Source organism: Strigops habroptila, chromosome 2 (genome assembly GCF_004027225.2).
Source record: "Strigops habroptila isolate Jane chromosome 2, bStrHab1.2.pri, whole genome shotgun sequence".
NCBI classification, from domain to species: Eukaryota; Metazoa; Chordata; class Aves; order Psittaciformes; family Psittacidae; genus Strigops; species Strigops habroptila.
This window is the reverse complement of record NC_044278.2, coordinates 103,468,743-103,492,730: the sequence shown is the minus strand read 5'-3', so window position 1 is coordinate 103,492,730 and position 23,988 is coordinate 103,468,743. Positions and strand designations below refer to the sequence as shown.

The window sequence follows — 23,988 nt, the reverse complement described above, 5'->3', positions numbered from 1 at the left end:
CTTGAGCACCCCTATAGGATGGTTTGCTTGAGAACGTCTTTGAGACAAGGAAGAAGCTGTTCTGAGCTGGGTCTAGACAGTATTGCCAGGTGTTGGGAGAAAACAGGCTTTATTGCGTAGTCTAAACATAAGTATTATTCATCAGTGTGACCAGTTAAAGATTGTATTTTGGCAGCCCAAAGCTTACATGATATGCCAGCCTGCCCAATTCCTGCATTGCACCAATAGTTCGGGTACTTAGGCTCTTTCTTTTGTTAATCAATGTTCTCTGTAGGGTGCTCTAGCCAGGTACTAGAATGCTTTGTTCTGGTTCTGAAATCAGAATTGAGACCTGACTTAAGTGATCCTCCATCTGTTGGAAGTAGATAGTCCCTCTGGCACAGGCTTTCTCTGCTGGTGAGAATGCCCACTGCCATTGTTTTATGTCTACAATTTGGTTTCTTTCTATGTTAAATACCAACCGAACAAAACCAAAAATTATTTAGCTGGGGTCTTGGGGTTTTTGTCCTACAGCGCTGAGTTGCATATTTTGTACCTTAATTTTCTTCTGCTCTGGGATGCTGAAACAAGAAAAATTTTCACAGAGGGATCATCTTTAAACTGGAAAAACATGAGAAACTATTGACTAGAGAGAGAAGCACCATATTGTAAGCTTAAATTTACAAGCAGGTCGTGGTGCTATAGTTTGGTATGCTGAAATTTTGGGAGTAAAGAAAGCTGAAACACTTTGGCTCCTGTGGAGTTGGACAGTTAATGGGCCTGTGTCCTTCTAAACTCCATGACCCCTCTGCTTCCTGAATTATTCAAGGATAACTCACACCTAGATTTTGAACTTGCAACCAACTTTTGCTGGGCTTGCCATGATCAGTAGATATTTCTAGAAGTTTTAAGGTAAAAGCTAATTGCAGCCTTTTTTCTAATGATTTACTTTTGTATTTAATTCGTTATGCCTATGAGTTGCCTTTATACACAGGGAGGGGAGTTAAGGAAACAGTGAGAGAATACTGAACACCTGAAACAGAAAATGATTCTTGACAACTGTTACGCTGAAGTTTAAATTGTATTTTGTTTCCGTTCTACTGTTGTACTTATGAAAAACATTGTTTAAGTTAGAGAGAACTTGCCTAGTTTCTAAAAAAAGCTCACAAATGGAAGCAGGAGGGTACTGCAATTGAATTATTCACCTGATCTTTCATCAATTTAAGAACAAAATTTTAAAGTTATAGACTCATCTGCCTGTTAGTACCTGTAATTAATTGGTTAGAAATAGTCATGATCATTATATTCCCCTGTGTTTTGTACAATAGTTTAATGCCTTCTCTGCTAAATGTAAAGCTTGTTCTCTGTTTGCCATGAAACTTCTAAAATAGGTAATTTCCCAAAATAAATATAAAAAGGCTTCATTTTCCTGGTGATGACTGATCTCTGATTCTCTCCTTCTCTCTTCCCCTGCATGTGTGAAAATAGCTCTGGAAGTTTATTTCTGTAACTTTCTGACAAGTATACAGCCAGAAAAAAGTGTGGTAGCCATGGGTCCTCCGTGGCTGGCACCTGTGCAGAAGAATAGCATTTTGGTTAGAAAATGAACTTGTGCATTTGGTGGTATGTAGGGCAAAGTTGTACTGTTGCTGTAAATGGCTGTATGTCTGCTTATCACTTTAGAAATAAATAAAGTAACATTGATTGAAGTTTCTGGTCAGAGGTACCTAACTGAACTTGTAACCTGCTTTGAAAAGATGTTTGCGTGGGTTTGTTGTTGTCTTTGTGCTGCCTCTAACACAATAGTGCAGGGAGACTAATTCAGCAGAACTAATGAGATGATCTAATGAAGAAAATTTCAAATTTCCCAGCGGTCTAGCAAGATGCATCAGCTCAGCAAGGAGTTGAATGAATGCTGGAATTGGTGCCAGGAGAGCTGTGGGAGTTACATAGCTGTAGAAGGAAAGAGGGAGATCAGATCGCCTTCCTCTTTCTGCTTGGTGGCAGTGAGCTTGGACTTTGTCTTGTCCAGCTGCATCTTGTGTGGTTTGGGAAAAGGTATAGTGGCATGGGAAAGAAACTGAAATAAGGGGAGGGCGAGGTGTGGATTTTTTTATTTTGAAAAAGTAATTGCTAATGGTCTTATTTTGTAATAGCTCAACAGGAGGACTTAATTTTGGAACTCTGGGCTCTTCCACTGCTACAGCAACTACATCAGCTCCTTCAGTGGGCTTCGGGAGTAGCCTTTTTGGATCAAAATCAACCACTGGCTTTACACTAGGAGGCACCAGTACAGGTAGAAAAAAATACTGTACAGCAAAAGTTTGAATCAACAGTGAAGAAATATATCATACATACACAAAAACTGGGTTGTCATAATGTGCTTGGTTCCCGCCCACCCCCCCCAGTAGTTCTGTAGCTCAGCATGTTACTTCTGTGGCTTTGCAAAAAGGCTTCATTGGACAATTTAAAAGCTCAGTCATTGAGAACTCTGCAGTACCAATGCTGCAGAAACACAAATGCTGTTACCAGAAAACTATGCCTGGGCCTATATGTAAATTGTTCCATAATTTGAATCCTCATGTTTTCTAGGAATCTAACTCTTCATGCAGGATGTTAAAAAATTAAGATTTAAGATTGAGGTATATTTTGATCTGAAAAATACTTAAAAACATTGTGAGATTGTTAGTATTTGTAATGTGATGTTTGTAATCCTGCAGTAGTAAACATTTCTGGGTTTGTGTTTGGAGTATTTCAGTGTTAGCAATTTGCATGAAGAAATGTATTAGTATTTTCTTAGGCCTCCAATTCAGCCTATGAACATAAAGGTGTATTAGAGTGCAAAAGAATAAAGCTTTTCTGCCTGGGGGTATTTTGTTTCAGCCATCATGCAGACTTAAATTTTACTTTGGGACCAATATTGCTAGACAAAATGGTCTTTTATTTTTTTCTTGTATGCTTGTATGAGTAGACAGGGGAAGTTGTAAGAATCAATCTACTAGAAATAAATTCAACAGTAGGCTGAAAGCTTCTGTTACTGTGTTTGGCTCCATTGGGGTAATTTTCTTTTAGCTCTCAATGATTCTTTTTATCATCTAATCATATGTTTTTTAAAATATGAAATGGCATAGCACTGTGTTGAAAATAATATATTTAAATTACCTGTGAGGCAGAAACCCTAAACCAAGACATGGGGTTTTACAAAGTCTTTGGACTCCTTAATCCTCTTCATTATACTGTAAATCTGCTGGTTTACATGCTAATGTTATGTACTGCCATATGGCTGAAAAAAAAATATTGATAGAATGACTACTTTGCATGGTTTTGTTTACCTTTATTTGTTTGAAATTTTAAACAGTTAGCAGTACTGCAGTGTTAACATCAGCTTCACTGTTAGCAGATTCTCATAAAGAAAAATGATGGTTTTTGAAATCAGTTATGCTTTGATTTCTGTTACTGGTGCTTACAAATACTGTTTTATCTGTTAATATTGTTTGGCTTTAAACATACCACAGAAAAAGATTGTATAATGATCTACATATTGTCTCATACTATTGCATTATTTCATCATTTCGTTTCATGGTTTTTACTATCATAACTGCTCTGTGGTCTTCAATTACTATTCATATTCTGTTTATTCTTAAAGCAGGAACAGCAACAACTATTGCTGCAGGACTGACACTAGGTGAGAACCTAATTTGGATTTTAATCTTACACAGAAAAAAAAAATCAGCTAGATCTTTATTGTAATGTAGAAAGTTAGTGGTAATTTGAGCCTTTTCCCCATTACTAACTGCAGTCTGCTTTGCTGCCCAGATGTTAAGGCTGCAGACCAGAGTGGAGCCCTACAGTTCTGTTCTTTGTTAAAGGATTATTCCGTTCCTGTACAACAGTGATAGTGGTCATAGTGAAAAGTTAGACTTTGTATTTATGTCCCCCTAATGAGTTTCATCCTTCAGCAGAGGGGAAGTGGAATATGTTACCGAAGAATTCTTCATATAGAACTTCTTGCTCTAATGAACTTTGTGTGAACAGGTCTGGTTAGCAGAATAAAGAGGGTTGAACTGGGAACAAACTTTGAGAATATTTTACTTTTGTTTCTCCGATGCATCTTCAGCTGTCATTAGAAATACATGAATATGTGAGTAGTTGTGGGGTTTGGTTTTTTTCTTCGTAAACATCAGCAGCTGAGGTCTGGGGAGAAACTGAGCTTGAGTATCACAAATGGTGGGGATGGTTCTACAGGACAGACTGCAGTCCAAGAACTTTGGAGGCCATACTGCGAATAAATAGGAAAAAATAGCATTGGATAAAGAAGCAAATGAAATGGGCAAAAGTGAAGAACAGCTGCTAACCCAGAGCAGTATGTGCAATGCATAATCATATGTGGCAGTCAGTACTATGCAGATGAGCATCAGTTCTTTTCAATAGCTGAATGAAATGATGTAATCCAAAACAGACAGACAGCAGTTACTGAGAATACTAAGTATGTGTTTCTTGCACTTGCAGTCGTGGTTTGTGTATGTATATGTATACTCCTCTGTTACTTTGGAATATGGATTCTAGAATGTAAAATGTATTCTTACCATGAAAGCATCAAGAAGTAGAAACTTCATTTGCTTTACTTTTAAAATGTTCAAAAGCAAAGTTTGAGGGAATAAGATCACACATTTTTCTTGTTTACAAATTGTCAGGGTATGTGCATTCATTTATATGCGCATCCAATTGAGAATTTTTAGTCTGTATTTTGGGCAGTATTGTTTATAGCTCCGTTTACCAGTATTTGGTTCATCTAGCAGATGCTCTTGGTGGAAGCTCTTTATTTATTTATTTATTTTAGATAGCTGTTAGATTTTTATAATTGCCACTCCATGATTAAAGTCTATTGGATCACTAGGAATCCTGGAGCAAAATTACCTGTGCAATTAATGTAAACCTTTGAGATTTATTGGAAAGTGCTATGGGGATATTGTACTTGATGCAAGTGATCTTGCATGCTGTGGTGCTCATGATGGTTCTGTGGGAGTAGTTCAGAAGAGAAGGCGAATTAAGCATTCATTCTCAACAGAATGTTCTAAGGATGATGCTGGTTTTGGGTTTCTTTCAGGTACGCCTGCCACCACATCAGCAGCTACCACAGGCTTTAGTTTAGGTTTCAACAAACCTGCAGGTTCGGCCACACCATTTGCTTTACCTGTTACTTCTACCTCAGCGGGTGGCCTGTCATTATCGTCTGCTCTTACATCGACTCCTGCAGCAGGTAGGAAAATGTTTAGGGATTTGGGAGATTTTTTGTTTGTTTAACAATAAAACTTTATGGTAAAACAGTTCTATGCTCTATATTTTTCTAGTATTTACATATTTCTGTGGTACTTTACTGAGAAGGTTTATTGGACTTCACTAGTTCTAAATTTGGGTACCCTAATACAGATAGATTTATGGGCAGTATATCATGTGATATAGGCAGCATATAATCTAAGTAGCAAGAGCTGATTTGTCATGTAAAATCATTATTTTTGTTATCGCTAACCCCACTGAAGGTTGAAAGCTTCCTACTTGCGCAGCTGGAAAGTTTGGAAAATGAATACCTTTTGTAGATGGCCTGAAATGGTTACCTAGTAGTGGGAACAAAGTTTTTCCAGTGTAGTTCTTATACTGGCACACACCTGCCATCATATTTAGTGGCTAAACTGCACTGTGCATGATGATAATTAAGACTAGGGTTCACTTTTCATACTCTTAAGAGTTTGCATTTGAGCTCAGCTATCTGTGCACTCTGTGCTTTGTCCCTTCATGCTTATTGTCTTTCTCTACTCAATTCTTCCCTATCCTTAGGCTCAAACTACCAAGGAAATGTTCTCATGTCATCTGTCTCATGTAAAATATTTTAATGCTTAACAAAACATTAATATTTCTGCATTTTAATGCAAAAGTCAATAGCGCTTCTTAGATCTATTATGCTGTAAAATATCTTCTGTGCCAGGCTCTAGATTATTCCATGTTCTGGAGGACTCTCAAAATTTTTATATAGTTGCAGATAAATATGGATTTACTGGGGTTATAATATTGTAGAACAAAGTAACATATAATTCAAAAGTCTCTATGGCTTTCTTTGGAAAATCTGCAGGAAATAAAAACAAGTTATTTTCCAGCTATGATAAAGATGCTGTTCAGACCTTGCGGTTATTTCGGATTGTCTGTGAAAGTATTTGAACGCAGTGTCTACATGAAGCTGTGTTGCTTTTTCTGTAGGAACTACTGGCTTTACATTAAATTTGGGTGGTACAACTGCTCCAACTACAACTGCCTCCACAGGCCTTTCCTTAGGAGGAGCCTTAGCGGGTTTAGGAGGTTCACTCTTCCAGAATACAAGCACAGCAGCAACAGGTAAATGTTATTTTAGTATTTTCCTTCTGTCTCAAAACATTGACATTAATGTATGATTGTATAAACTTATAATGTAAGATTTAATTATATAAAATCTTAACACTGTCAAAGTGTAACTTGTAATAGTTGAGAATAGTGTTGCTATCCATGGACAATAAAAAATGAAATCTGAAATCATTAGCTTCTTATTCTTAAATTCTCTTGTACTTAACACGTTTTAAAATGAAAATGCAAGGAAATCTTTGTCATTGATCATAAATGAGAGAGGGCAGTGGTACACAGGTATCTCCTTAGATACCTGTGGATACTCCTGGAGAAGTTGAAAGCTCTTTATTTTGGTGTCTTTTGGTCTGAATAGAATTTTAAACTGTTAGTCTTGTTGTTTCATGGCTTCCTGTCTTTTTCAGCTCTTGAGGAAAAATTTGTTTTGCTGTCTGGTAGTCTTGGCAACACTGCTCTTAAATTCTAAATGCAGCAGGAAGCAAAAAGATATTTAAGATGCTGATAATAAGTTAGCTATCTAATTAGCTACCTAGTAATGTGAAGAAATTACATAAAATGCTTGGGTTCAGTTGTATGAAACTTCATGCAATCTGTTTTCTCGGTTTATTTTGCATATGTTTTTAATCCAAATGTAAATGGACACTGAAACTGCAGACAAGATTATATGTACTTTTAGTTTAAAATGTTTTAGTTATCAGCATTTTAAGTACAGAAATTCTGCTTGGGTTTCTTATAGGGCTTGGGCAGAATGCTTTGGGTTTGACTCTGGGTACAACTGCGACTCCTTCAACTACTGCCAATGAAGGTCTTGGTGGCATTGATTTTAGTAGTTCTTCAGACAAAAAGAGTGAGTTTGTTTTAAACCCCTTTTTTTTTTTTTTTTTTTTTTTTTTTGATTGGGAAAATTATCTAAGCACTTTAGCAAAGACATCGTGTTAGGAGCATGGAATTAAAGCTGCCAACTTTAAACTTCCCACTGCCCCTTTTAAGGCATTTCATAATTTCATTCCTGGATATTGTGCTTGTATAGAAAAACATTCTGGTTGCAAATTTTATGTAACTTCATTTATGTAAAATAAATATAAACCAATATCATACTTGAGAACCAGGATCTAAAGTCTTTAGTCTTTTGGCAGTGAAGACTTAGGGCCGTTTGCTGAAAAGCCATGGCAGATTTCTGAACAGCTGTATGTCAACTAGCCACTAGAGGGGGGAGCAGAGCTAGGTTTAAGTGTTGCATTGCAAGTACGAAAAGGACTCATTTAAAAACGTCTGTCTCAGACTGTAACAGATCTTTAACTTGGTTTCTTTTTTCAGAAGCCTGCACAAGAAAAATATCCTGGTTTTAGCTGTTATTCTTCAAAGCTCTATTTCTGGTGGTGTGTAGTTCTATTTGATACGTTCTACCCAGTTGTTAAAACCAGTTATAGAAGCTTTACCTCTGTGGTAGCTTTAAAGAACTTAACTAAGGGAATATTGAGCATTGACGTATGGGCACATTAATTTATCTTGCTTAAGGTAAATTATGGACGCTTGCTTCTGGACACTTATTAATTTATACTTCCAGAGTAAACTTAGCTAAAGCTGATTCTAAAATGTGTATTTTCTCTAGGGGATCAATACTATTAATTTAATCTCTTGGCTCAGAAGCCAGATTTTAAACTAGCTATACCAATGGTTAAAGGAGAAGGAAATCTAGACACTCTATGCAACCGTCTTTACAGAGTAACCTAAGTTGTGGAGGCATAGTTCTTCGTACTTGTAGAAGAGATGGCATATCGACTGTCCAAACCAGAGTTCTCTGCATGATGTTGATAGGTGTTGGAGTTTCATCACCCCCAATTTCAGTAATAAAAAGCTCCAATTGCTAGGTTCTTACAGGATTTCCGTTACTATATTAAGATATCACAATGTTTCCATAATATACAAGTACCTTAAAATGAGGACCAGAGAACAACAGACTCAAAATCTACTTAAGTATTGCTTTGCCTAGCTCTTAGGGTGGAAACTTGAAGGAGTACCTTAATTCCCCGTATGTTGCATATACAGGAGTGTTTCCAATAATGGATGATGCTGGCTTAAGCAGCCCTGACAAATATCCCTACCTGTGTGCTGCTACTCAGTTTTGTCGGTAGAATTGTTTGTACTGCTATATGAGGAACTGTGTTAAAGTTTGAGGGTGGTGATTTTATGGTTTTGAGTTTCTTTATTTCTTTTCCTTCCTAAAGAAATGGAAGAAGGAGATATGCCAAAGAAAAGTGCCCTGGGAATCCCAGGATGGATAGGAACTAGCACCTTTGTTATCTCCTGGAACTTGTTATGAAAGCTTTTCCTTCTGGAGTCTCTAGACTAACTGTCTAGTATTTCTTTAAAATATGGCTTTGTTATACATATTTTCCTCATATTACTAAAAAGAATGTGAAAAACCCCGTGAAATCTGGAGTGCTTGCCCAGGAAGTAGCAAAATCTGATTGCACATCTGATGTACACCAAAAAAAAAAAAAGTGGCTGGAAAGAGAGAAAGCAAAGTATATACTTAGTTTTCTGCCTAATTTTTGGGTTATCAGCAGAGAAGAGAGACCTAAATTCTTGGGTTTATCCTCCCCTCCTTCCAATTTTGTGTATTTCTCCCCCACCCCCCTCCTTTAGCAGAAGGCACAGGGAATGGTGTGAGACTCCAGGCTCTCTCTCATGTACTGGGTGATTGAGTCTGCAACAATTTAAGTAGATGATGTTTTTAAAAGTGGTTGCTTCTCTTGGCAGGAGCACTAGCTTGTGCAGTTTAAAATGTTTGTGGCACTAGCATTTGCTGCATAGCTATTTTCTGCCTTGGTGGCACTGAGAGGGAAGTGAGGATGTGAATTACATCCAGCTGGAGAAGATGAAGTCCAGTTCTTGGGCTGAGTGAGAGTTCTTCCTAGCAGACTGCTATGGTATGGAATGTGATTACTGCCCATGGCCATGACTAGAAATATACAAAAGATACTGTGTTACACACAATGTTGTTGTCAGGTCTGTTCTATTACTCAGAGGGAGTTGGCGTCTTGATCTGCAGACGCATAGTTTGGAGTGTGTAGGTTGTAGCTAAGCAGTAATATCTTCAGTTCTGTAAAACCTCATTCATTACTGGGATTAATGCAACAGCAGGGAAGTCCAGTGGGCAAATGTTCATTAGCTTTATATTTGAGAGAAGATTCAGATTGCTGAATTTAAACACTTTAATGTTTTGTGGGTGCAGGTCTAAGTGAGTTGTGGTTGCATAAGCAGGAACAGATTTCTTATGCAACTGCAGTTTATACATTCGTAGTGACTTGCATAGTGACACAAGATGTTTTGCATTACTCTGTGCCAAGGAATTAGCACCTCTGTTGAACCATTGTTCTTGAAAAGATACTTATCTGTGAAGGGGGAGTAAATTAAAACTGCCTTTTTTTTATGGCTAGCTTAAATCTGTTCCTGTTATCAAGAGAAATCAAGCAGATTGTATTCATGAGTTCTTCCCTAAAATCTCATTAAGCTTGTTTTGTTTGTTTTTCAAAACTTTATTTCTGACCTACAGTTTTTATTTTCTAGGTGACAAAACAGGCACAAGACCAGAGTAAGTGTCAGATTTTTTTTTGCGTTCCATGTCTCATTAAAAACCAGCTAAACTATGTATGTTGGCTTTTCTACTACTTAGATCTTGAAAAGGGCATAAATGTAAATAACCAACTTTTGCAATACAGACAATTTTGTAATGGTCGTTCATTGTCTTAAACATTGCGCTTTTCCCATCAAATGCAATACCTATATCTTGTCTGGCATCTGTTATAGACTGATCATGTGGTTTGAAAAATGGTTTCTGCAAATGTGTACAATTACACTACAGGCTTGGACCCTGGCATAGTATCCAGATCGCTTCTAGTTGTGGCATACATGCAGTGAGTGCAAAATTGTAATCACTCGCTTCAACTTTTTCATGTTTAATAGTCATGAAAATATGTTTGGCAGTGTTAAAGCATCATCTAAACATGCATTGTCTCTTGTAGAGATAGCAAAGCACTAAAGGACGAAAATCTACCTCCAGTAATCTGTCAAGATGTAGAAAATCTACAGTAAGTAGTGTGTTGTTTTTTGTTTTTTTTTTGTTTTTTTTTTTTTTTTTTTTTTTTTTTTTTTTTTTTTTAAGTAATAGTTGATTAGCTGAAGTATTGTATGCTGTTGATGCTCTGTGACAAAAACACCCTATCCAGGCTGCGCGTAGGATAACTCACTAGCCCAAGGGTTTTTGGCAGGTTAACCTTGGGAACAGACTATACAGTAGCTGAAATCTTACGCTGGGTGTTTTTTCAGTCTTGCTTTTCCAGACATTTATGCAAATGGACATGCTGAACAAATATGCTCTTAGAATCTGATCTGTCTCTCCCTGGGAGTATTAAGCCTGTTGCACATGCATAGTATTATGTCCGTATTGCATGTGCATCATGGATCCTGTATGGAAAAGAGAGAACTGCAAAAGAGCTTTCCCTCAGGCAGGAAGGAGGAAGGTTGTACTCTAGTCAAAGAGGCTGTATGTCACTGTATTTGTGAGCTGAAAGTAGTAATTGCTTTTACATAGGTGCTATATATTATTTTATATATATAAAATAATTGATGTATCTTAGTTTGTCAGGGTTCAGCATAACATGTTTAAACACTTGCTATTGATGTTTAGGGTTTTTATTTTTGTTTTTGTTGGGTTTTTTTTTACAGTATTGGCATGCTGGGAGTTAAGATAATACTGTATATGCTATACAGTAGTTTTACTGTTCAGTACATGATTTTGGAAAAAATAGGTATTTAAATAATGTGTCCGAGAGGTAAACATTTGGGTACTTCAGGCTCAATATATTATGTTTCTTTCTTCCCCACCCATTTTTTTTTCCTCTTCTCCAGGAAATTTGTGAAAGAACAAAAACAAGTTCAGGAAGAAATTAGTAGAATGTCCTCTAAAGCAATGCTTAAAGTACAAGAAGACATTAAAGCTTTGAAACAACTTCTGTCTGTAGTTGCCAGTGGATTACAGAGAAACACTCTTAATATTGACAAGCTGAAAGTGGAAACTGCACAGGTATAATTGAATATAAATTCTGTTTGTAGCATTTGTATGTTGATTATTTCATGTAGGATAACTAGGCTTTGTCAGTTAACACATGTGTCCAAAATAAAGCAATTGTAAACGAAATGAAAAATGGAATCTCTTCTAATCCATTTGAAGTTACTGGGAGAGACCTAAATCTGTGATGTCAGTATTTTCAGATAAGTACAACAGCAATGAAATATCTTAACTAGCACTAGTCTGTATCTAGTGAACTTGAGTCACAGCTCTGTCCACCAGCCTGCATCTTAACTGTGCAACCAGTTTGAGCTCAAGTTTTGATGCAAGTGCTTTTCAAGTTAAGTTCTGTACCATGTTTTATTTTGTCTGTTATGTATTTTATCCTAAAGTAAAATGTTTGGTTTTTCTGTGTCTTGTGATACCAAAAGGAAATACTCTATAGTTGTGCCTTGCCAACATTTTCTGTGAAAACAAAAACTTGTTACCAATATTCTGATACATCTGTAAATGATACAATTCGGAGTAATCTCAGAACTGGGCACTGAGAAATTCTTAATGGTACAGTTATTAGAAAGTATTAAACAAAAGGGAATGCTGTAATGATCATGAATAAAAAGAGCATTTCCATAGAAAGGCATTTTTTTTGAACTAGTTAATTGGTTTGGGTTTTTTTTTTTTTTTAAGGCAAAATAATCTTTTCTGTTGTATTTCTTTTTTAGATGTGTTATTTCCTTGCACTTGATTATTGCTTTTCTTCTCCCAGTCCTCCATAATTGTAGTAGGATTTCTGAAGTACAACATAAATTACATCTTATCTCTGACAATTTAGTGCAATATTTCCTCAGCTTCTGAGCTCAGTGTGCTTTCATTATATGCTGTTGTTTGTTCCTTCCCCAAACTTCTGTTGATGTTTACAGTTCTCCAACTTTCTGGCAGTCTAGTCTTTGAAGAATTTCTGGTCAGATTCTATCATGATGTTAACTTAAATATATGAAGAAAATATTTTAGTGAATGAACAGTAGAGTTGTAGCGTGGGTTTTGGTTTTTGTTTGGGTTTTTTTTTTTTTTTTTAACACTTCATACAGAACCTTATCTTTTATTAATTTTTCCCTATTTATTTAGGAGCTAAAGAATGCAGAAATAGCTTTACGAACACAGAAAACTCCTCCTGGTCTCCAGCATGAAAATACAGCCCCAGCAGAGTGAGTTGCTGTTATTCATAACAAACAGTCACTAGCGTAACTTGGAGAAGAGAGGACTCTGGGGAGATCTTACTGCAGCCTTTCAGTACTTAAGAAAGGGCTTACAAGACAGACTGGGACAGACTTAGTGGGGCCTATAGCAACAGGACAATGCTTAATGGTTTTAAAGTGAAAGAGAGTGGATTCAGACTAGATACAAGGACAAAATTTTTCATGATGGGATGGTGAAACACTGGAACAGGCTGCTCAGAGGGGTAGAACCCCCATCCCTGGAAACATAAAAGATCAGGTTGGATGGGTCTCTGAGCAGCCTGATACAGTTGAAGATGTCCCTGCTCATTGCAGGGTGTTGAACTGTATGACCTTTAAAAGTCCTTCCAAGCCAAACCATTTTATGATTCTATGAACTTCATGATATGAGTTTTTTTCTGCTTCTTGTAATGTTTGTACTGAATGCTTCATAGAATCAGTGTGTTATTTCTACATCTAATTTATCTCATTGACATGAGAAATACAGTCTCTACTCACTTTCTACTAGCAGAGGGACTTCAAGAATGTCAGAACATAACTTGCAATTATTTAAATGAGAATTATCAGCTGATATCTGATTTTAAAAAGTGACAACTTAATCATATCATTTTATTGTTTTACTCATCTAGCTACTTCAGAATCTTGGTTGAACAGTTTGAAGTACAGCTGCAGCAATACAGGCAACAAATAGAAGAACTGGAAAATCATCTTGCTACTCAAGCAAATAATTCACACATAACTCCACAAGGTAAATGTTTCAATTTTAGTATTTCATACCTAAACATTAAGAAATCTTGTACCTACAAAAACTTAATCTTCTCGTTTGTTATTGTTGGCTTTTCTTATTTAACGTACAGAAATAAATGTTCAGATAGATTCTGCAGTTGCTCAGTGTAAAGACTAAATTCATAAAGGTTATTGAGCTTTTTAAGATGGATCCAGTTTCTGACATGTAATTTGTAAGCCTGATTTGTTTTGACATCCACTATATCCATCTCCTTCCCTTCAGCATCCAGCTGTTAAGGCTGATGTCTGGCACCTCTTGTTTTGCACTGGGCTGTTTTGACCAGACAGATATGGGTGTCTGGTCTGCCAGGTCCAGATCAAAATGGGGACTTTTCCTTAGTTTGGAGCCTGTTGGTATTGCGTTCAGATCTCACTGAGAAAATTTAGTCTTGTTTGATGCCACATTGTTCAATCTTGGGAGAATCTTTCTGGTCAGAGAATACTGACCTCTGGTCAGAGAATACTGACCTCTGGACAGTAGTCTTCTGGTTGGTTACCATTCCTGTGATCATAGACATCTTTATTTTTTGGGCCATTGTAGGTATAGGTCCTGCAATAAGCAGTGATTTCAAGTGCATGTCTTTTTGTGCCAAATGATACTTGAACATCTTAATATTCAGGGAATGGTACATAGACTCTGGATCTTTTATGTCAAAATCCAGAGAACTGTCCAGACATAACTTCCAGAATGGAAGACCTGTTGAATCCCGAGGGTCCTATATCTCCCCATGTGATCTTGTCTGTTCAGAGTGTGAGAGGGATTCCTTTACAGGTTTTTCATCAGGTTTTTCAAGAGTTTCTGCTATAATCTAAAGGTTCCTTGCTTGTGTGGGCAAGGCTCAATCTGTTGTGCCAGCACACTCGGGCTGCCAGCGAATGATCTAGTGATCTAGTCAACACTGTGTTGCATATATTGCCTTTACCATATGGGAAACCATGACACAGAATGTCTTGAAAATTTTTATGTCTAGTATTAGTATGTGTATATACTATGTCTAGTATTCAGTATCAATAAATTGCCTTCAGACTCTTTGGAAACTAGTGGCCAGTCTTCCTAGAAACCACTGTCTCCACAACCCTGAAGTTGGCATGAGATTTATTCCCCAGCTTTTCTTTTTCAGAAAGAAATGCAAATTATAGTGGAGAAATTCCCCTATGAAGAGGCAGATCTTTCAGTTCAAGAATCATTGGTAGTAGACCTATGCCATCTTCAAGAACTTGATAGCTACTATTTGCATTTCAGTAGGTTATATGCATCTTCAGAGGAAATGCAGAAGCTGATCTTTTCATAGTATAAAAACGGTTGAGCACTTTCCTCCTTCAGCACTTCCCTGTCGTCCATTTCGGTACATTGTTTCAGTGCTTTGTTCAGAAAAGCATTTTATGTCAGCAGATTCTTCATTTTTGTTAAAATCTTTAAGATCTCCCCTTTAATCCTGAAGTTTTGTATTAGTTGGGTCAGACACTTTTATATCTGTTTGGGAAATAGGAAATCGTAAATATTAAGACTTCATTAGGCAAGAAGCTCTCCATTGTGTTTTTCTGATGTGCTCATGGGTAGAGCTAGAATAAGAATTCCTGGGATGCTTGTCAGTAATGTCTTTAAAATGTAAGTAAAGCTTCCATTCTACTGCTTTCTCTTTGGTAAAATAACATTTAAGTCAGGAAGAGTGGAAAATACACACGAACACAAGAAAATCTTAGCTAGCTATATTTATGTAAAAAACCAATGAGGTAAAACGTTCCTGTGTAATTAGACAAAGTTAGGTTAAATGATATTTTTTTTAGGCTTGCTAAATGATAGAATCATAGGAAACTATTACCATGTATATAAAAACAAATCTGAGAAGAGAGTACTTCTCAAAAGCAAGTTCGAAGCCCTTTCAAAAAGCAGCCCTTGGGTGACTTGTGCCACCCAATTGCTCGCAACCTTTTTTTATAGACATGAACATGTTCTCATGGAATTGTTTTTGTGCTCTGCGCTGGATGGGTTTTGGGTGGATTACTTGTTGTGGTATAAACACAGAATCTTTTCTCCTGGTAGTAAGATTGTCACTTACCAATATTTTATATGCCTCTTGCAGATTTGTCTATGGCAATGCAGAAAATCTATCAAACATTTGTAGCTTTAGCTGCACAACTTCAATCAATACATGAAAATGTAAAGGTATGTTGTTTTCATGTGTTCCTGTGTATTTAGTGAAAGAACTACGAAGAGTCACTTTTTGAAAATATAATATATATTCAGGTATTCTTTTTTTTTCTTTTTCCCTTTTGTTAAATTAACTGCTTTAAAAATTTTGGAACTACCCTGGGGAAGTGCTTTGATTGAAAAAGTAACTTTTGTTCAGCTGAAGTCTAATTTGAATGATTTACTCACAGGGATGATAGCAACTGACAGTAACCATTTAGGTTACAAAATGGTTTTCATTTAACTGCTCTTCCTTTCTAATTTTTGATCAATTTTTTAAATGTCTGTCTTTGAGCTCATGATTACATGTTTTACTTTTTGTCTAATGACCTTTTGATCTCAAGCAAAGGTGATATAAATCTGCTCTTACACAAATAGGGAACAAAAAAGTAGGCATTCATATGGAAGATTTCTTGACATCTCAAAGAATTTTGGTGAAAATTGTGTTCTGGCTTGATTAATTTTTTTTTTTTTTTCAACCTGGTTTTCATGGCAAGCCATATGTATGGATAAAGAGTACTGTAGAAAAAAATGCTAATGTATCAGAACTCCTAGTTAGGCTTGGTTTTTTCATCAGGGACTGCAGCTTGACTTTCCCATTTACAGTTCTGGACATATTGAGAAAATTTCAGTGTTTTGCAATCTATAATTTTTACTGATCTTCAGAACCCCTTGCAGAAAAGTGCAAGTGTTTGGGATTGTTTTTGCTAAGTGACTTCCTTAATGGGAATTAATTGGGAATTAACTTAATTGCTTGCACTGCATCACATTGCTTCTGTCAGCGTGGATAGTTGCTGGTTTACAGCTACCTGCCATCAGATATTTGTGCTGAGTTAACTCTGTTGTGGTACCAGATACAGAATCTGTCAGCTGCTCCATAATTTCAGCAGAATTACACAAAAAAGGATCCCAAATGTGTTCTGGGCTTTTTACTTCTGAGATCAGAGTATAGCCTCAACTCATGCAGTGGTCTGTGTGATGATACCTTTTTTGTTGCTCTTCAGGATGAAGAGCTGGATTAGTATGCAAGTAAAAGCAATAGTATCTTCAGGACCTTGTCAGCATGATTGAATAGGAAAGACTTTACTTCAGCTTAAGAAGTATCCTATTGCCTGAAACTAGGGGGTTGGTTTGAGGATTTTTCTTCCTTTTGGAGAAATTCTGAGATTTAATCTGGATGTGAAGGCTGATATCGTGAAAGACACAATTATAACTAAACCTTCAAAAATCAGGAAATTAATGTACTGCTTAAGTGGATCTGTCATTCTGACTTATCTATTTTAGTTTATCGGAGAGGAGAGCAGTTTTGAAACTGTTGTCTGCCTTATTTGATGTTTGTGATATGGTTTGTGAAGGCAGAGCTGTGACCACAATCCATTATTTTGTCTGAAGTAAGCTTTCTGGTTTGCACATATGCTTCGATTCAGAGGTTTGAAGTTACAGAAAAATATGGCCTGAAACATCTGTGCATAGGGCTGGTTGTTAAATGTATTCATATAATGTATGAACATGTAGATACATTCTGTATCCAAGGATAGTGAAAAGCAGAATGTGCTTGGGCACAGTTCAGGTAGAGAATGTCATTAAATCATTCTGCATAGATTAGCCTTAAGAACTACTCTATAATGTCTAATGGCATTTGTCAGTCAGTATGGTGGTGTATTACATCTCATCAGAGTTCTGCAGATGTCTTTTTTTTTTTTTTTTTTTTTTTTTTCCAAAGACAGCACTCCTGATGTGATAATGAGTCACTCTTTGTGTTTCCTGCTGTTGCTGATAGATCTAGGGTTACAGCTGTTCAAATCCTGAGTCAGAGTTTTTGGACTGTAAGCTGCTCTTCTCAGAACTAAACATATCCTTAGCTAGGAACAGAGGACTTAGTATGCCTTCTGTAAAATTCATTTGAACCTACTTTGGCTTTAATAAATTTATTACATTTAAAGATTCTCTGTTAGAAGGTGGAAATAATTTTTTAATTGAAGCCATTTATTCTTTTTATGTTATTGGAGGTGTTCATAGTTCTCTCATCTGCGACAGATAGAAATGGCTCATGATGAACAGGCCAAGCTAGGCATTCCCACATAAAGTGGGTTTTGGTGGGGAAAGGGGCGGGGGGGATACAAAACAGAACAGGTTTGGGCTACTTGTTAGTCTAAAGCAGAATTATCTGCATTTGCACTGCATCACATCATTGATGAAATGTATCAGAAACAAGAGTGAATTCTAAAATTCTAGTAGTTTAGCTTTATGTTAAGAAAGAAATACAGGTGAATGTGAAGAGAGCAAAAGCAGACTACATGCAGAAAGGGTAGCAGTGTATTATTTTTGGTTTATGTTATAAGCTAGTAACGTGCCTGTATTTTGCCTCTTTGTTCAGCTAGTACAGTGATACAAATTGAATTGTGCTGATTCACATCAACTCTAAGATTTTGGACATTGGTACCATTCAGCATATTAGTCTGTTATGCTTGACTGCTTTGCAGAATTTAAGTAAGGAACTGTTCTGGCTGTAGCTGATTCAAAACAGTTCTCTCCAGCTCATAGCCTGACTAGAACCTTTTAGGATGGGGGGGGCTTTTGGTTTTGGTTTTGTTTTTTGTTTTTTTTTTTTTTCTCTTTTTTTCTGCTTTTTAAGGAAATGTTACTAATAACTTAGCATCTCTTTCCTTATTAAGTTAAGGTTTTATGTCAAATACACTGAACTAAAATGGCTTCCCCCACCCCCTTCAGATGCTCAAAGACCAATACCTTGGCTACAGGAAAACCTTTCTGGGAGATGCCATGGATGTGTTTGAGGCAAGACGAACAGAAGCTAAGAAGTGGCAGAGCGCGCCACGTGTTACCACTGGACCGACCCCTTTCAGCAACATACCAAATGCAGCAGCCGTTGCGATGGCTGCAACACTTACTCAGCAGCAACAGCCTGCTACAGGTCTGAGTGCATTCAAGTTATAGATTATTAGTGTTACAACAGTAGTAAATTTGTGTAAAATTTTCTATGAAGTCTTCCTTTGTGTTAGACTAAATCTAAACGTTGTGATGAGCAAAGTTACTGATACATAGCCACTAGAAAAATGCAGGGTAGACTTAGCAATAATTATACAGCAGATACTTAATCTTGTGAATTTACTTGTATTAGTGATATTTACTGTATTGTTCTAACTTACCCCTTGAATGTGAGTCTTCACTCTTCAGTAACATCTCTGAATATACATAATATAGCCTCTTTCCAGAATTGTATGGTTATAGTAAATTATTTCAAAATGGTGAGGAGAGAATATCTAAATGCATATTACCTTTTTCTTATGTAAAATTAATAATGCATTTTTATATAGCACTTTGGAACTGTAAAATGAAAAATGCTGTAGAACAGGAAGGATAGTGGAGCAAACATCTCTAGAATAGGAAGACAGATGCCTGACTTTTTATTCTATAGCTAACTCCTTTGTCAGGGTGATGTTGGAGCAGTTTTTGCTGACCATTCTGCTGTTGCAAATAAATATTAGAGAAAGTAGAGTGGAGCAGTGGTTCTGTTTGTGCATGTGTATAAGAGGAAGACCAAAACAGAGAAAACACATCACCCACTGCTAATGCAGAATGGATACGTATGGCAAAGGAGATAACTTAAGGCACCTTAGTTGACATTGTTATACTAACCAACGCTTTTCAGAGAGCGATTCCTGAATGTAGAGAATTGAATTGATATTTAATCATTTAACAGAAATAAGATAATTTCCATTTGATTTTACTTGAACATGGATATTCACTAAATTATTAAAATCATAGGTGACTTCATTCTGCCGTCTACTTTCTAAAATGTTTTTTATCATAGGTGTGCTGGAAGTCATATTAGCATTTTTTTCCATCTCTTGTTTTATAGCAGCAGTCATATTTTGAATGGTTTTAATGAAGAGACCATGCAGCAACCACCCTAAGTTTAACAAATTATTAGACTGTCCTTGTCTTCTCTGTAAAAGGAAAATACAATGTGCTTCCTGCCCTGGTCCTTCTAAACAGCAAGGAGACGGGTTTAAAAGACAAATATGCCAAAATATTTTTAATACTACAAAAAAATTTAGTCTTGATGAAATGTTTTCTAAATTTCCGTCATAGACCAGAGTCTTCCTGTTGCTGCTATGTTAATCTATGAAAATTTTGTAGAAGTGACATCTGCAAGAGTCTGACTTCTAAACAGAAAACATAAGATAATGTAACGTCATGCTTCAGGGTTTTTAATACAGATAGAAGCGTGGCTTGTGCAGCTTAATGTTGCCAAAGTAGTTCCTTCTCCCTTCATCTTTTTCCCTGTCTCATGTTTGGTTGTTTTTCCTAAATACTCTCCATGGTCATTACAGGATTATTTGTATATGAAAGTCATATATTTGGAATGTCACATTTAAAGTTATACATGTAATCTTCATGAATTGGGGTGAGTGGTTTGAATTTCCTCTTCATTAGTCCAGATTCAAGAGAACTTCAGTACCTTTTGTAGTGAAAGGAGCAAATGGGGGTATGTTTAAGTTGGTTTTGGGGGTAAGGGTTTTGGTTGATTATTTTGGCAGAGTATTTCAAAAGCCAACAATATGCCAACTACAAGAGTGAGGTAGATAGAACAAAGCCATTAACTCACCAACAAAAGTTGGCAAGCATGCCATCAAAACCAAACAACAATTGGTCTACTTATTGGGTTGGAATACTGTTATCCTCCATGCAACTCATTTGAGGATCTGGAGAAGTAGAGGTAGATTGATGTTTTGAGTGGCACTTCAAGAGTACTTAAAACTCCTAGAAAATAGGGTTAGATGGATCTTGAAGTCATTGTTTCTGTTCCTCTAGCTCAAAAGCAGGATTAGTCAGGCCTGAACTGTTTCAGAGTTACCTGAAAGCCTTAAAAGCTTGCTAGAAAGGAAAATTTCACAGCTTTCCTAAATGACTGATCTCAGTGCTTGACTTTTTCCTCACAACTTACATGAAACTTCTTAGCTTCAGATTAAGGCTGCCACTTTTTATCTTACTATTAGTGGAAAAGAAGAATCTATTCTTTCAGTTTTGCAGGAATCTTTAAATATTTAAATACTGCCTCCTCTTTCCTTGAGTTTTCGGATGGCCATTTGCTGCAGCAAAAGTGCAAATGTTTTAATGTTTTAACCTTGTATTATGTTATGACTGATAAACTATCTGCTAGAAGTTAGTCACGCATATTTGTTTGCAAGATCTTGATCCTGAAGAGTGGGATAGATGAAGAATGGTAGGAGGTTATGAGAGAAAAGACTATGAAATGAGGTGTATGTAATGAGGGGTAGGGAATGTCTGTGTAATACTTGACCTGCTGTTGCTGTTCTTGAAGATAAGAATAAAACAAAAAAATTAATCTGGGCTTTAAAGTTTTTGACTAAACTCTAATATACGGTACTCCAGTATTGAGGGATCAGGATGGTTAGTCTCTTTTTAAAAAAAAATCTGATGTTTACATGGTTAAGTCTATTTCGTAAGATTAAGTTAGAGTTAGTTACTGTTTTTTCTCTGAAAAAGTTAAATAATTTATTTTAAATTTGTGTTCAAAAGTCAAAAGTTTGGTAGCTACATCAAAGCTGTGGGATCAGGGAATGTTTCCCCAGTTCCTGGGTGTAGATATGCACCCTATTTATGTTCTCTCTGTATGCCAAGACATGTCTGGCTTCTATTGAAATAAATAAAGTCAGTGGATCCTGGCCATATGGAAGAAAGGGAGCAAAGATGCACTCCACTGGTCTCCTGGGATAGATAATCAGGACACCAGGACTGTGGCGTGCACACTGGAGCACAATTTTGTGCAGTTTTTTGAAGCTAGATTTATTATAATTATGCTTAAGTCTTGCCTGCACACAGCCTTTCTCCCTAGTTTAGCACTTTGATCTGAGCACAGCTTTATTGGTAGCAGTGAGGCTGGTCATGCTTTACGCAGTAGCAGCTAGAGTTTTAACCATTGCCTCACCTTCACTTTCCCTGAGCAATCTTGAACAGCGTGGAAGTTAAAATGATACTGACTAGTCTACCTATTATTATTGATGGGACTAAAGTAGAAGATTTTAAAGGAAACTAAAGCCTGGTGAACTAAGAGCTGTGAATGCGTGAGGCTGAAATGGATGTTTTTCTGGTGAGACGAAGTTGTCTTAAAGAAATGCTTTTCTTCAGTCTCACCTTTCCTCCTCTAAAAAAATGTACCCCCACAACAACTTAGTTACTCTCTCCTTAACTTGTGAAGTGCAGAGTTAGTCAAAGCATTATCAAGCTATTAGCACACTGTTATGCTTTGACTTAGTATGAGATTGAAGTGCTTGTGGGAAGGAATACTGAAATCTTCATAGCACTTAATTTTTATTGTGTAATTTTATATTAACCTTGGTTAAAATTTGTCAGTGTGTTATTGTGTCAGAATCAGATCTAAGTTGTGACATTAAACTTGTTCACTGTTAGGACCAGCTGTGATTTCAAAAAAATTGCAGAATGTCACTTTAGGAAATCTGGCTGACCTGTCTGGGCTCGTTGTAGTGGGTCCTGTTCATTAAACTGAAATGCTCTATAGGGCAATTATATCTATATCAAGTTTTAAAATGTTAAAATACTTGTTATAATGAATTTGCCTCATACCTATAATAGCCAGAAGTGCCACTTTTTTTTGCTAGTACTTTTGGCATTGAAGAATCTTTATTACTAGTTTTTTGCTATTGAAAATTATGTTTACTTACAAAAACTGTAAGTAGTGATGATGCCTTCAGAACATTATGGTACAAAATCAACAAATATCATATGCTGTTGCTCAATGAAAAGCTTGTTAGCCTAAAGCATAAGATCCTATTTTATGTGATCTGAGGTGTTTTAGAGTAATGTTTTCTACTGGCTCTAAAAAAACGTTGCATTTGGTAAAAAGCTTTGCCTGGAGGACTGTATTGTTTTGTTTTAAGGTCTTCCACTAACAGTGCCTCCTACTGAGATAGAAACCTGTGCACTTGAGAAGGAACTGGATATTTGTTTTGGGGTTCTTTTAGTTTATTAGATGACTGGCTTGTGTAGGGTTTTTTGTTTCTTTTATTGATAACAATTTTCTTACTTTTAAAGAGCTGCTAGGTAGGTGTATCAGTATTTAAACTGGATGTAAACAAGTTTAGTTTGAAATTTATGGGAAAACTTGTAATTACAACATCTGATATACTTTTTAAATTGAAAAAATAGTTTGGGTTTCCCAACTGTTCCCTGCTAAGCAGAGAGTGAAAGCTAACAACTTTAGTTGCTCTTAAAATTTAGTTTAACACTACTTTGAGAATACAGCTGTCATTCAGCTTGGATCACATAAGAATATTGTGTTCCTAGCAAAAATGTTACTTTTCAACATACAGTGCCTTTCACTTGATTCAAAATGATTTTCCATTTAAATCTTCAAATACTGAAGGGATTTTAAAAGCTAGAAATGTTTACATTTTAAAACTCTAGTAGTAACAGGAAACTTCATAGTATGAAGAAATTTTGGATGAAAATAAGCCCAAATGTGATAATGATTTAGGAAAAAGACTGAAATTATTTGAGATTTATAGTAATATTTGAATAAATCATCACTTTCACAGACAGAATACTTAAAGTATGTTCAAAGATGGAGAAGGCTATCTTGAGGAAAGGTGTGAATGTCTGTGGATTAAGAGTTTGGCACTGTATTTTATCTTCAATGGTTAAACTTTTTAACTAGTGCACTGAAAACTGTTTGAAAAAGACAGGAATATAAGATTGTACTGTGAAAACTGTCAAAATATATTAATTATTTATCAGAAGTAATTTTTTAAAATGTGTTAGTAATGGGCTAGCAAGTTCATTCTTTATTCCCCAAGATTAAGGTGGGGGGGGAAGGAAGAACAAAGGAACTGAGGCTGTAAATTTCATCTTGGCAGACTGAAAGTGGTTTTTGACAGTCCTGCATTTTAGTCTGAATATGCAGGGAAAGCACTGTCAACTTTTTTTAATTATGGGACAAACTCTGACTCTGAAATTTTGAATGTATCTAATTCATTAAGGTACACAGAACTGTGCCTTTTGTAAATGTTTATTTAAACAGGTGGTTTGACTAGTTTACCTTATTGAATGGTGTTATGTAGCAGAGCTTAACAGAACTCCGTTATTACTTGTGTGGAAAAGAATTGAATTGTCATGTTACTGTGTAATTGACTTGCTTAAAAATGAACAATAAATTTAATAAAATAAAGTCATTGTCTTGTTTTTTATCTTAGTGTTCTGTTTAAATTTGGATGGAATACTTGAGTAGTTTTGAAAATTCCTATTTATTAAATTAACTTTTGGTAATATAG

At 36.2% G+C, this 23,988-nt stretch overlaps 1 protein-coding gene across 5 annotated transcripts in view; it reads left to right on the top strand.

Moving 5' to 3' along the window:
• Positions 1-23,988, top strand: part of NUP58 (nucleoporin 58) — a 35,115-nt gene that overhangs the window by 1,972 nt on the left and 9,155 nt on the right. For 2 of the 5 annotated variants that reach the window (XM_030477757.1, XM_030477761.1), the window contains exons 2-13: positions 2,136-2,275; positions 3,626-3,664; positions 5,087-5,239; positions 6,232-6,366; positions 7,106-7,216; positions 9,943-9,967; positions 10,398-10,463; positions 11,284-11,458; positions 12,569-12,648; positions 13,308-13,426; positions 15,549-15,631; positions 18,386-18,587. In XM_030477757.1, the coding sequence (XP_030333617.1) occupies positions 2,136-2,275; positions 3,626-3,664; positions 5,087-5,239; positions 6,232-6,366; positions 7,106-7,216; positions 9,943-9,967; positions 10,398-10,463; positions 11,284-11,458; positions 12,569-12,648; positions 13,308-13,426; positions 15,549-15,631; positions 18,386-18,587 (1,328 nt within the window). Of the gene's footprint in view, positions 1-2,135; positions 2,276-3,625; positions 3,665-5,086; positions 5,240-6,231; positions 6,367-7,105; positions 7,217-9,942; positions 9,968-10,397; positions 10,464-11,283; positions 11,459-12,568; positions 12,649-13,307; positions 13,427-15,548; positions 15,632-18,385; positions 20,135-20,396; positions 23,886-23,988 lie in introns of those variants that run through there. The other 3 variants (XR_003990313.1, XM_030477758.1, XM_030477759.1) reach the window with 3 other exon arrangements.